General features: G+C 41.0%; 1 protein-coding gene across 1 annotated transcript in view; it reads left to right on the plus strand.

The window, feature by feature from the left end:
* Positions 1 to 14,586, plus strand: part of arid2 (AT-rich interactive domain 2) — a 45,135-nt gene that overhangs the window by 1,473 nt on the left and 29,076 nt on the right. Inside the window, exons 3-4 of the mRNA XM_083757666.1 lie at positions 209 to 306; positions 11,021 to 11,154. Coding sequence (XP_083613792.1) covers positions 209 to 306; positions 11,021 to 11,154 — 232 coding nt within the window. The remainder of the gene's footprint in view (positions 1 to 208; positions 307 to 11,020; positions 11,155 to 14,586) is intronic.

Below are 14,586 nucleotides of genomic sequence, written 5' to 3' on the forward strand. Positions count from 1 at the left end.
ACACATTTTTACCCGTTTTCTTCAAATGGAATGACGTTTTGTTACGTTTTCAGTTATTTTCAGCTGCTCTCTTATTGATCAGAAATTGTGATATTTGCCTTATTGGGGGAAGCTGAAGTAAAGACCAGATGGTTGAAATGTAACTGACTGTCTTCTTGCTATGCCGGCATCCTGGTTTCCTAATGTATGAATGAAATTTCCTTGACAGGTGTCTGACAGGAACCAATGGTCTGAACTTGGAGACGAGTTTCACTTCCCCAGGAGTTGTTCCAACGCTGCATTTGCTTTAAAACAGTACTACCTGAGGTAAGTGGCATGGCCATGCAGCACTCTTCCTCTCACTCAGACAGGCACCATGTGGCAAATGTTTACAAGTGGTAAGATGCAGCCAGTAGGATGTGACCATTCAACAATCCAGCGTTGTAGGTTTTCTCCACAGACGGAGGAAGGAGGCTAGTAGTAGTTGCCTCTCTTTTTGAAAGGCAAAGGACTTGTCAATTCTGTGAAAGCTCTTCATAGCAAGGGTGATGATTGTAGCCTCTGGCCGTTTTTTGTAGATAAAGAATGATCGTGTCAGGATAGAATTCTCTAGTAAAAATGTTTTCTGTGATCTCATTCATTTTGGAACATAGTCTTCAAGAATGCTCTCCGGTTGGGACACATAAGAATAATGGTGACTATTTTAATATAGCACAGCCTAGCCCAAGTGTTTTTGGTTTGGTTGGTATCATGCCACTGATTGAAAAGATGTGCCTGCTTGCTGTAACGAGGTAGCAGCCTCATTTTCGACATAATCTGCTGCTCTTGATGTGAGCTCGGTGTTGTAGATGCTGCCCTCCTCAACAGCTGGCATTTGTGTTTAGTCTCTGGGCTGCCGTCTTTTCTTTTTCCCCATGAAATGATTGTCCCCAGATTACAGAACCTGCCTGGGGTGGGGTCATCTTTCAAGCAGGAAAATACATAATATAGCTCATCCTGAATAGCTTGTCAGCTGCTGTGGGACATTGGTTTATATTCTTCTAAGAGAGTATTCCCTAAATGTTTTGAGTCATCAGAGAGAGAGAGAGAGAGAGAGAGAGTGAGTCTTGAATGAACTAAAGTCTCTTCACTGCTGAACTGAAGTTGTATGATTTGATAAGGTGCGTAGGAGACGGGAGAGGTGGTACAAGAATGTGCACCCTTGTAAAGTTGTAGTTAGTTACTAGTTGCTGAGCTTATCAAGGTTTCCTTTACTTGGCGCCTGCTGTGGATGTGTAGATGAAAGGCATTTGTGAATGTTGTGGTTGTTCCATATCCTCATATATGAAGGTCGTAAAGCAATTTTTTCCGGGGCAATAATTCCTGCTTGTATAGTAGTGGCTTAGTTACACACTCACTGTTTAGGTGTAAGTGAGCAATGGCGTGGGAATTTTCTGAGGTATTTTTTGCAGCCTTGACCTTGTGGGGCCAAAAGATCACCAAATGTTTTTGGATTGGTCTTGCTTTTGATTCAAAGGGCTTAGTTTATTAACCATACCGGAGATACCAGCCACATAACGACAACCCGACCCAACGTTGATCTGATTAATTTAACTTCTAAAAGATGTGTGTAGAGTTGCTGTCTTGCTCAGAATGGCTGAACAAAATACATGAACAAGACTGCAAGATGATGTGATTACTTGATGAGAGAAAGCTGAGAACATGACAGGTGAAATGCACATTTGAGTAGACCTCTCACTTGTGCCACAGCAGCCGTTGGAAATATTTGATCAAATGTTTCTCTGTTGCAACTCTGCCTGCAATGAATATTATAGGCGACAAGCAGCTACAAACTCTACACTCAAATCACTCCCATAGTAGCGATGGACTACCCTTGGGGTTGACACTAAGGTCTCAGAGGAACTTGCCCATCGGGCAAGTACAGGTCATATTCTACTTGCCCAAAGGTCATGCCCACTTGCCCGAGAAGTAAATTGTGCATTTTAAAATGATACGTAAAATTTAAATTACCGGTCAATTTAACATTCAATTTTTCTGGGGCTGTTATCTCTTACTTCAATTTGTATGCCAAGTACCTACATAGCTATGAATATGACTATGGGTTCACACCGTTTGTAAGTGTAGCAACAGTGAAAACAGCACATGGGTAAACAGTGCTCTTATTTTACATTCCACAGACCAGAAGATATAGCACTCTGGCCATGTTCAGGTGTTTAGACAGATATCTCGTGTTGTGTTTATAGACAGTTGCGTCCCCTCAAACAAGCACTTGCCCAGTCGGGCAACCTGAAAGCAAACGCCACCTGCCCGAAAGTTTTATTTACCTGCCACGGGCAGGTGGGCAACCCTTGGTGTCAATGCCTGCTTGACATACTGATGCTAGTGTTTTGCTGACCACTGCTACATGTTAATTATTTGCTCACCAATTAAGTTTTTGTTTGTTTGTGTCTATTCATTTTTGTTAATTAGATAACTCTGTTGTTTTCCCTGCCAAAGCTTGTGTCCTACTGTTCGTTCCATCAGTTGGGAAACGTAACAACTTCTGTCAATTATAGGTTTACCTGTGAGAATTGTATTTATCTTTATTTATTTTTGATTGCTTGTCAAAATTGGCGGCCTTCCTTTAGTTCTGTCAGTTGGTAACGTAACAACTGAGAGAACCGTCTGACAATGATATTGTGTTGTCGTGTAGCCATGAAATTGTATTTTATCTATTTAGAGTCTTTGTAGACTGTTTATCGTCAGAGACGTAACTTGTCACTGATTGTAGAACGTTAGTGCATCATTGAACGGCATTTTAGCTGTGCCTGTTTTGCTCTGGTTTAGGTACTGTATCTGAAGCAGTATCGGTACATCAGCCATTGTAATTCTCTGTGCATGCCCTTTTGAAGAGTAGTGAAGAACCAACCGAACCGACAAGCTATATATATATATATATATATATATATATATATAGTGTATGGGTTTTGTCTCTGATCAGCAGTCCATCTTTCAGAGCATAATATGATGGTCATGAGGCTCTCTAGCCAGTAGTCCTTCCTTTAAGTCAGCACTAATACTCTAATAATAAATGAGGCCCAGTGTTTAGAAGTATGGCACTACACTTCTTCTAACCTCTTTTTGAAATAATCCTCCTTGCACATTCGTGCTAATATGGGGTCATCTGCATTCTGCACTTTGTAATGTCTTTTAATATGTTGGTTGAACTACATGGTTTGCCACTTCATTGTTCCAATGGTTGTTTGTTGGAATTGGATTATGTCCTACCCACATCCAGTTAGGATTCCTGTGGCAGATCTAATGTGGATCATGGTTTTTACTACATCTTAATTCACATCTCGTTGGTTTGGTTCCAGCGGGTGGTATATAGGGTCACATGATTATGTGTCTGTGGGATTGTGCTGCACCATCGCCTCTCATGGGCTGAGTGGTCTCACAGCAGTGTCAATTTTGACAGCAAAGTTTGACTTAGTTTTAGTCATAGTCCTTTGAATGAAATTCCATTTAGTTATCTGAAATGTTTTAGTGTAAGTTTTAGTCGACTAAATATAAGGTTTAAGTCTACTAATTCTACAGAAAAAAAAGCATTTGGCGGGCCTCGATGGAGTCATAATGGCAGATTGCATGCTGAAAATGGCAGATCTACAAGCTCGCAACTTGTCGTAGATCTTATGTTTTCAAAGTGCAACACCCGAGCACAAAAAAAAAAAAACTAAATAAAATTATCTCTTCCCCACTAGTCCCTCCATAACATTTTAGCCTAGGTTTTATTTATTGACAATAGTCAGTATATTTAGTCATAGTTTTACTCATCATGCATGGCCTGGTTTTTATTTAGTTTTCTTCGGTAGTCAATGAACATTTTTCGTAGTTTTAGTCAACGAAATCAACACTGGCACTATCCCTTCTCATAAGCTGGTAGTGTCTCTTGGCATCATCCAACTTCAAACACGCTGTATAAGTTTGTAACTGATATTACTGAATAAAAGGTACCATTGTGAGACTGCTATTGCATTGTAAAGATTCGTAATACGTTTTAATTGAACATGCTAGTTTGCTGACGTTGTTGATACAGTTTTGACAACCTACATGAAGGGCAGTCCGGTTGAACCCAAACCAAATGCTTAATTTCAACCTTTTGTTTGCACTCCCACTCGATTCCCAACAGGAGTAAGTAATGCCCAGCATATCACCTAGGAACCATTTTCAGTTAACCCTCTAGACTTACTGATACGGAAATATGCAAATTAACCTTGTCAACAACATCCTTGCATGGTGGTTCCTCGAAAAACAGATCTTGTATCTCAAAAGGATTGTTTTACCTCCATGAATAAAGGTAAAAAAAAATATATATATATTATAATATATTTCGAACTTGACTACTTGTCTGTGACATCTGGCCAAAGTGGCCTTTCATCTGTATTGCCTTGCTCTTCTTATCCTTGCACCATCTGTGCTGCTACCCGTAGTCTGAGTCTGACAGTGACCCGCTGGGGATAAAACCACGCTGTAGTCTGTGAAATCCAATGGCTAAGCTTTTTTATGCATGGCAATAATAATAATCAAAGGCTACTTAATTGAGAGTGCAAGAGAATAGTGGTGTGGTACCAGTGTTTATTTTGACAGCAATTTCTTATTGTAGTTTTAGTCATGGTCTCTTGAATAGTTTTTATTTAGTTTTGGTCACATTTTAGTCACCTGGAATGTTTTAGTGTTAGTCTAGTTTTAGTCTACTAAATATAAGATTTTAGTTTACTAAATCTACAGTTGGTTTAGTCGACTAAAATGTATTTTGGCGGGCCTTGATGCCATCGTAATGACAGATTTTACACTTGCTGAAAATAGCCGATCTACAAGCTCACGTGTTGTGTTGTGAGCTTGTAGATCTGCTATTATCAGCAAGCGCAAACCAACTTATACTGGATCTCTTGTCCACTAGTCCCTTTTTTTTGTCTAGTTTTAATTTGTTGACAAAATTGTCAATCTATTTAGTCTTAGTTTGTCATCATGGCTTAGATTTCATTTTGTTTTTGTCAGTGGAAAAAGGTAGACAACGAACATTTTTCGTCATAGTATTGTGTGTGCGCCGTGGTACTGGCCAAATCTTTGAGCTGCCTCTCTCTGTGTCACTGTATTATTTGGAGCCCGTTTGTAATTTTAGTTGCCTTTCGCCAGTGTTGGCCACCACTGATAGCCTAATCTTTTCCTTTCAGTGTTCTTTCTGGCAAGCACACATATCAGTGTTTTCCTTTCAAGTTTCAACTGGAACTTGCATTTGGTGTCGGGTGGTTTGAGTTTCTTTCCGTTTAACACTGTTAGTTTGCTCATGTTCTAGAGCAGTGGTTTTCATTCAACCAGTGGTCCGGGGACCACCAGTTGTCTTTGAGGGAGTTCCAGGTGGTCCCCAGCTAAATGAGGTAGAGTTGGTAACGAAGGTTTCAATTTACACGTTACATTTTTGTTAAACACCTGCATTACTTAATTTACAAGAAGTCTACATATTGGAAATGTAAAATAATTATGTCGATCAACGTTTTGCTGTTATCTCTCCTATGGTACCAATATCAATACAGCATGGAATTGTGGACAAATCTTATCCAACGACAACAAAATATTGTCTTGGGTCTGAGAGGCTAAATCTCATCAAATGGTAGTCCGTGGCTCAAAATGCTGAATAAATAATGGGCCTTGATATGAAAATGGTTGAAAACCACTGTTCTAGAGTTAAGCTGTAGGGTAGTCTCTGTTGTGTGCCATGGCTGCACTGCGTTTACATGAACAATATTTCATTCAGAATGAATTCATTCCGAAGAAAGATTCACACACTGTTCACAACTGTATACATGGATATTCTTTGTTCGACCAAAGCATTAATTAATTGGGTCATGGGCAAGGTGGTTCCAGTTCCAGCCTGCAAAATAATGCACGTATTCAAAACGGAGAGAAGCGTTCATGATGTGTGTGTGTGTATTCTTCACACACACACACACACACACACACACACATCCAGATTCAAGCCTGATTGGGTGGAAGATGTGCCATTGGTTGAGCAGATTCGCATAACGATTGTGCCACGGGAGACACCCGTTGTGTATGTATATATGTGGCTGGTAGAGAGATGTCAGACATTGTGCAATACTCGAGATACAAAACGTGGACCTCTTGAGCTACGCCCGTGGCTGTTGTATGATAATAAGAGGATTGGCTGATATTGGCTTTTTCACTCAAAGGCTTTCAGGAAGAAGCTGGGAATACTGGTGTATTCCCAGCATATTATTTACATATAAAAGGCCGAAAAGTGAGGACGCAAATTGTGATTGGCCAGAAGGAGATGATGTATGATGATAAGAGTGTCCCTCACGTCACACGGGTGTGATTTTTAGTCATTCTGAATACAAGTGGAATATATCTGTAAATGCAGCCTCTGTGCTGAGACATCCCTAATAGTCATATAGACTGACCAGCCTCTGTGCTGAAACATCCCTAATGGTCATATAGACTGACCAGCCTCTGTGCTGAAACATCCCTAATGGTCATATAGACTGACCAGCCTCTGTGCTGAAACATCCCTAATGGTCATATAGACTGACCAGCCTCTGTGCTGAAACATCCCTAATGGTCATATAGACTGACCAGCCTCTGTGCTGAGACATCCCTAATGGTCATATAGACTGACCAGCCTCTGTGCTGAGACATCCCTAATGGTCATATAGACTGACCAGCCTCTGTGCTGAAACATCCCTAATGGTCATATAGACTGACCAGCCTCTGTGCTGAAACATCCCTAATGGTCATATAGACTGACCAGCCTCTGTGCTGAAACATCCCTAATGGTCATATAGACTGACCAGCCTCTGTGCTGAAACATCCCTAATAGTCATATAGACTGACCAGCCTCTGTGCTGAAACATCCCTAATGGTCATATAGACTGACCAGCCTCTGTGCTGAAACATCCCTAATGGTCATAGACTGACCAGATTGAAGCTGATCATTTGCAGTCTTGTAAATGCATGTTTAATATGCTCTGTCCCTCTGCTATGGAGTACATTGTGTGCTTTGTTTTTCTATGCCATCTTTCCATTTAGACTTTAAGATATCACTTGCGGTGTACTGCAGCCATTCGATTCCTTCTGGACACAGTGGTAGAGAGCCACAACACAAGTGTTGCCGTTTGTCGTATGATCTTTCTTAATGTCTCTTACCCAAGTATAACCTCTTGTCGTTTACCTTGTTTAGAGATGTTCTGCTCACAGAAACCTCTGCCCAGATTTCCCTAGAAATTAGCAAGCATGTTATTGTCTCTGTCTGTATGGCTGTGTCTATGTCCAGTAGGGGGCGACCAATTCACACACATACTAAGGGCATTGGACAAGCAGACGGTTGAGCGTAATCAAATCCTGTGTATCTGCACGTTTGATCCACTTGACCTTAAATAACGTTAGTCCACTGAACATTTGTTTGTTGCCACACATCCTCTCGTCATCACATGGAAGCTCCTTATCAAGGCATTGGGTCAAGTGCATTTCCCATACTTCCACCAGCTGAAAAAACTAAACCCATTAAGACATGGAACGTATATCTCTGTCACCTTCGCTTTAACCATTTAGCTGTTTAGTGTCGCCCTAAAACAAAATAGAATTGTAGATCTGCTATTTGTGAAAAATCGTGAAAACGTGTGCACTGCAAATCTTTGAATATATATATATATATATATTCTTTCACAGCGAACGTTTAACGCAAATATTCGATTCTGGGGGGGGGGGGGGGGGGGTTGGTGAGCAAATACATAATTTATGTGCTCCTTGACATGAAATAGTTTGAGAACCACTGATATAGAAACATAGGTTAAAAATAAACAACTCATGATTTAGAAGACATTTGTAGAATCAGGTCCTAATCAGGTCTTAAACATGCATGTTTTAACATGGTGGCCAAGTGTAGTTGGTGTGCTGCATCCTTCAATGGTTGTCAAAGTGCAGCCATTGAAAAGGTGAATTTCCTCGAGCGTTTGGTTGTTTGTCACGTGCGAGAGCTGAGATGGCAGCACCAGTGTTCATCCTCCCTCCCATCATTTATCAAAAGGGGAAGTGCAGACTCGCTCGAGCAGCTGCAGTTGACTCCCCTACCCCCCCCCCCCCCCCCCCCCACCCGCCATCATGCCCGCCCCCCCTCAACCCTTTCTGCCCGTGCCCAGACAGCGTTTGATGACGCTGCGCGTTGTGTAAGTGCACGCAGGGCCGGGGCGCCTCTCTCTCTCTCTCCCCCTCTCTCTCTCTCTACAAATGGAGGCTGAGGGTATTTATAGTCCAGTGTGTCATGCACAGCCAACGGACGGGGGATTACCTTGGCCAACGGTGAACCAGCGGGGCCTCATTCAGAGACGGGCGCGCTCCGCTCTCTGTGACTCAACGCCGGCACTGAGGGTGCTTTTTTTCTTGCGCTGAGCTGCATGCGGTTTGACATACTATATCACTGTTGAGGTATTTTTGTTTTGCTGTCGCCATTTGTGACTGTGCGTTTTGTTTTGTTTGTCTTGATTGTTTTCGCAAGCTTAACCATATTTTTAACCAAAACTACCCACGACTCCATCCATAGATCTAGTACTGAGCAGGGGTGTCTAGAGTAAATGGCTGTTGTGAGCCCGTGACATATTAATATGGAGAGATGTCTAATTGTTTTGCTAAGTTCTCTGTCATGCGTTGTTTGAGCTGTGTAGCAGTAGTCGCTGTTAACAAGTGGGCTATATAAACACTACCACTACTGTGTGTGGAGTGTGGACCATGGCATTTCTCTTTGTTGAGAGGTTTTGTTTTGCCTTTTTTGAAGTCTTAAAAGTACTGAGTTGCCTCTGATGTTAGACTGGAGATAGATAGTATCATAGTAGAGTCAAGTAGTCCAAAGGTGAATGTAATTCCATAGCAAGAGTTAATGGTCTTAATGTTTGCACACTGTGTCATATCTATTTGAGAAAAGGATGGATTGTCCTGCTCTCAGGCGTTTGAGAAATGGTTAGGTCTGTTCAGGAGACATTGTTGGGGTACATATTCGCTGTGGTGCTACTAAAATATCCTTAGAAAGAAATACGTTTAGAATGGTCTCTCTGTCAAAACATTTCAATTAGGCTGTTTGTGAAGTCCAACCGATGCTCAATGTCTTGTGATTGAAAGATAAGTGGTGGCATTTCACTAACCTGAAAGGGGGGGACAAAAGTTTTTAATGGCTTTTACATTTCAACTTTTGTCATTGAAAATGTACTACATTGTGCTTAAAAGAGTGTGGATTCTGAAACTTGTGCCAAAGACCTCTAAATAAGTATGCATTTGGCTAGGGGCCACTATTGACCAACTGAAATGCTGGCCAATCTTGCAGTTGTATGCTATTATAGTATGAATTACGTTTGGCACAATATTGGTGTGAGTTTGTCTGTGGAGGAATGGAGGATCATGTTATTCTTAGACTATGCTAAATGAAATGGTGGCCAGATAAGACATTTTTATTTTGTTCTGTCTGTCTGAATAATCATGATGTGATCACAATGCAATATCACGGACAAAAAGTATTCAACATGTTTTGATCTTGTTATGTATTCTCAAAATGTCAGACTTGAAGGGGAAACTGTGTTGGGTTAAAAACAAATAATCATTATCCCCAATATATTACTTTTCATGTTGTTAAAAAAACATGTATACATTAAATATACTGTATTATTATGATTGTTTATACTAGTGTTTGTTCAGTATCAGTGGTCTCTCCAGCTCTTTCAAAAACAGAAAATACATTTCAGCTGGGTTTTTTCAGCCAATCGGGAGTGGGTACCTATTTATCAGCTCTTAATTTATACTAGTCTTCCAGTTTTGTCTAATTGTTTGTGTCATAACTTCCAATTCCACTTGTTTAATCTAATCTATCTATATCCTGTCTGAGGTCTCCGTTCTGACTGGATGAAACTGGTAACCCGACCTGAAAGTGAACCTTCTGTTTACTAAAGGGCTTGAGAGAGACAGGGAGACCCCTGTTACTGAACAAACGGTAATGGGGCTCTCCCTGGGGGGTACCAATGACTCTCAGAATATAGAGCTATTATCCCTTATTTATTGTCTCCACCTGGCCGAAGGTATGTTTTGCACTCCATCCGTGCATCTGTACGTCCGTTAACATCTAATCTCCGGCACCGTTAACCCTGTCGATGCCAAACTTTGCACATACACTCCCTGGATGCCAACGACGAGGCCAACGCAAATCGTTACACAGTATCTCTATAGTCATGTGCTCAAGATGGATCTGTCCAATATTTCATATTTCATCCTAATTGGCTAACCTTGGATTCCAAGGTTTGCGGGATTGGCCCGTTTTGAACAAAAACCCTCATGAACGCAGTGTGCAATTTACGCAAATCTTTTCACGCACTTTCCTACTAGTTTTAACAAAATAATCACTTACCCTCCCCTACCTAGAAAAGGACCACAGCCTTTTCCACCAACATTCGTCGATAACCAATAATTGTGATTAATAAAATCGCGATTACAATATCATGAAATTCCTGGACATACTTTGAAAAAACATTTTCCAGTCCTGGAAAAGCGTTGGGATTTATCAAGGGCCTGGAAAAATAGTTGGATATGCATTGTTTTTGGCTATTGATTTTGTTACAAAAAAAAAACCTATTCCAAAATGTATAACATTACATGAAATGTGTAACATAAGTCGTTATTCGCCAAATGGGCTGCATGATTGCAGCCTAATATGTACCAGTATGTGATAGAAATAACAGATCTACAAGCTCACAACGTGCTGCAGCGTCATACTAAGCCCTATATATATATATAGCATTCTATGGCATTGCACACAGGAGTAAGAGACTCGTTATTGCACTGAATGATTGTTATGCCTGGAAATTGGGTTAAATAGTCTGGAAAGGTTGGTAAAATGTGTGGGAAACCTGATAACTTTATCATATCAGGAGGAGTTCTAGTTTGACCCAATGTTATGAAACGACTAAAAAGACTGATGTTTGTTTGTCGGTCCTTCGTCTCTCCACAGATACCTGGAAAAGTATGAAAAGGTCCACCACTTTGGCGAGGATGATGACGAGCCTCAGCCGGGGAATCCCAAAGCTTCTCTTCCAATCGGTGCAATCCCCTGCTCTTACAACTACCAGCAACACACTGTATCAGGTAGGCCAATAACTCACTGCTCTTACAATTACCACTATCGGGTAGGTTCCTAGACACAATTTGCAACACTATATAGAGCACCGAAGTCCTGACGTCACTGTCGGTAGAGGGCGTCAGTCCCCAGGTTCATGTATTTTTTATTTGCATTATAATCCCCATAGGGGGATTTTAGATCTCTTCATATAAGAACTGCGTTTGAAAAATAAACCGATCACCCCGGCCTTTTCACTCATATGGATATGAAGCATCGACTGAAGGTGGAAATGTACAAATATACCCAAAGAGTAACAAAATAAGCGTTAGAAACGAGTCAAATAACCCAGAGACTACATTTCCGGGTAGGCGGGTGTCTGCATATGCCTGTCGCACAACATAAACTGAATGTTAATTACGTTTATTTTTATTTTTATTTCATTGATATTTAATGTTTCGTGGTTAGTACGAGTTGAGTCACCACCAGCTGAGCTTATGTCAACGAGGAATCAATCAGGAATGCAATGTGTTGACTGCTGGGCGTGACGTATATTGGCAGCGACATTGCCTTCATATGTAGTTTCAAGGCTTTTGCGGCCACATTAATTCCATTTTCTCCAGAAACTGGCTGTATCAAATATGAATGAACATCATTAACGACACACAGCCACCCCCCTGACAGAAAGGCCGGGGTGGTCGGTTCATTTTTCAAACATAGTTCTTATATGAAGCGATCTAAAATCCCCCTATGGGGATTATAATGCAACTAAAAATATACTTGATCCTGTGTACTGGCGCCCTCTACTGAAAGTGACGTCAGACTTCGGTGCTCTATATATTTTTAATAATGGGAATTAGAATCTAGAGTTTGGTAAAAGGAAGGCAGTCCGCACGCTGTATTGTATCTCCCAGGGTAATTTTATTTGGAGACAGACAACGTTTCGACCACAACAGGTCTTCGTCAGGTATGGGTACACAAACAAAAGTAGGCGTGTCATATACGCATATGGGCGAGTTGACAATGAACAAGCCGTTTTTGCAATGCGGATAATTACTGACACACCCACCGCATCTACAGAGTACGGCTGAGTATTTATCAAGGCAAGGGCTCATAGAATAAAACTAATAGTGGCACTAAGGCTAACTGTTGGATGTCGACTCGAGTGTAAGGTGGCAGGAAAACGGTCGAGAAATGAGAGTTACTGTGTGGGTGTCCTGGGGTGGTCCCCGGAACATCCAGAACCCCAGGAACGAGCCAATGGGGGCGGCACGGATCCGGCGAGCCGCCCGGTGTCCAAAACGGTTGAGAAATAACAGAGTTACCTTGTGGGGGTCCCCAGGGGGTCCCTCTACTGTACTGTCACTGTACTGTACTGTCACACCCGAAATCACGTATTGGCTGCTAAAAACTCAGCAGTGCTGTGAATAGATGTAATGAGTCCCGCGATGCAGCGGTGGTCTTTTAGATGAGTCCCAGGGACATTTTATGAGTCTCACTTCAACAACGTTAGGAGTCATATTTTGCCATTTTTACAAATTGCAGCATTTAACTCCCATTTCATTTTATATGGTTATAATGTGGTTATATTCATGTAGAAAACAGAAGAAGAAATTATTATTATAACTAAAGCTAGCAAAATAAATAAGAATAAAGTGCATCCCATGGACGTCGTTGTTTAATTGCGTCCCTTAATTATAAACTGTGTTTTGGGATGCAAATTGCACCCTATTTTAAATCTCTGACTCAGCTTCCCATCATGCAGATGTGCAGTCTGAAGCTCAACAGCGCCACTTTGCCACTCGTTTTATATACATAGCCCAGTCTGGTGTATGTGTCATTGTTATGTATGTCTTGTTTGTCATGTCTATAAAAACCTAATAAAAACTAATATAATAAAAAAAACAGCGCCACTTTGTCACCTGTTGGTACCACAGACAGACAGACAGACAGACAGACAGACAGACAGACAGTCAGTCAGTCAGTCAGTCAGTGCTGGGCATTGGAGTGGCTGCACCCTATGGTTGCACCACTCAAAAACCTTTACCTTTTTTAGAGATGTGCGTACAGACTCCCTTTTGCATTCTCTTGAATCTAGAGCAATCCCCTCCATTGACAGCCCAGCATTGATCCAAATACAAATTTCTGATCTGCTTGTATTAAATGACGTTAAACTCACCAACATCGCTGTCTTTCTATAATTCTCACTAAAGCCAGATGCATACTACAACACCACAACAAGAGTTGTGTTTAGTTCGGCTGATCCAAAACTACCATATGATGTGGTTTTTGTGTGCGTGTGTGCTTGCTTCCAGAAATGTGTGTGTGTGTGTGTGTGTGTGTGTGTGTGTGTGTGTGTGCTGTTTGAGCAAGTCTCGACTCGCCAGCAACGGCGCAGTGTTGTGTTTTTGTTTTTTTGTTGTGTTCCTGCCAAACTGACTTCAGTTGGTCTGTTGTAGTATCGGCTACCTTAACCGGCCCCCTCTCCCGCGCTAGTTCTTCTTGCTCACCAATCAAACCTTTAGACTTGGACACTCAGGCATGAAGGAAGCATGAGTTCAAGTCCGTTGCTCTCCCCAGGTTGGTGGAGGGTGTGTAGAGCCCAGGATCACATTAGATAATTGACACAGGGGTGAAAATGGGTTAAAAAATCGTGGGATAAAAATTGAAAAAAAAAATGAAAAAAAACCTTTAGATAGTTTTAGTGCTGTCATTTGCAGCGGGACATCATTCAAGTGGAGTTTTTCTTGTAGGTTATTTTAATTGTTCTTTTTTTATGATCAGTACTTTATTTTAGATTTTTTACAAAAATAAAACAGAACCTACAATACAAACACAAGCAACAACAGCAGAGTACGTATTCATGGATAGACAATTAAGATAGATAAAAATAAAAATAAAGGAAAAATCAAATTAAAATGTGAAAATAGTTTACATTATTTACACGACCAAACGCAGCATCATCAACTGTATCATAATGTGTAGTAATACAATAAACGATCAAGAGGGCATTGCCTGACCATGGATCACACCAAGGGACCTGCAACATGACTGAGGAACACGTCCCACTTCAGATAATATTTATCCAACTGATTATTCATCTTAAAGGATAACCTCTCCATATTATTATTTTAATTGTTCGACGCTGCCTTTGGAACAAAGCTACCCAATGCATAGAAATGGTCATTGGTTGAAGTTTTGCCTTGATTGCAGATGTCGTGTAATGCCTGTTGTTATAATTGTGTGGTGAAAAAACTAAATGTTTAACTAGTTATGGTATGTATTATTGTGGTACCACGTATAAGAGGATGCTGTTTAACGACTGCTTAGTTTACATGGATTTACCCATTTTAGGCGGGAACCCCTTTTGGTGTTAGCATTACGTTATGGTATGGTAAGGTCAGAATGGATTAAAGTTCTCACTTCTTAGTCGCCACGACTGATTTCAGTCTTTTGGATTC

The sequence above is a fragment of the Protomyctophum parallelum genome (assembly GCF_964188405.1).
Source record: "Protomyctophum parallelum genome assembly, chromosome: 22".
NCBI classification, from domain to species: Eukaryota; Metazoa; Chordata; class Actinopteri; order Myctophiformes; family Myctophidae; genus Protomyctophum; species Protomyctophum parallelum.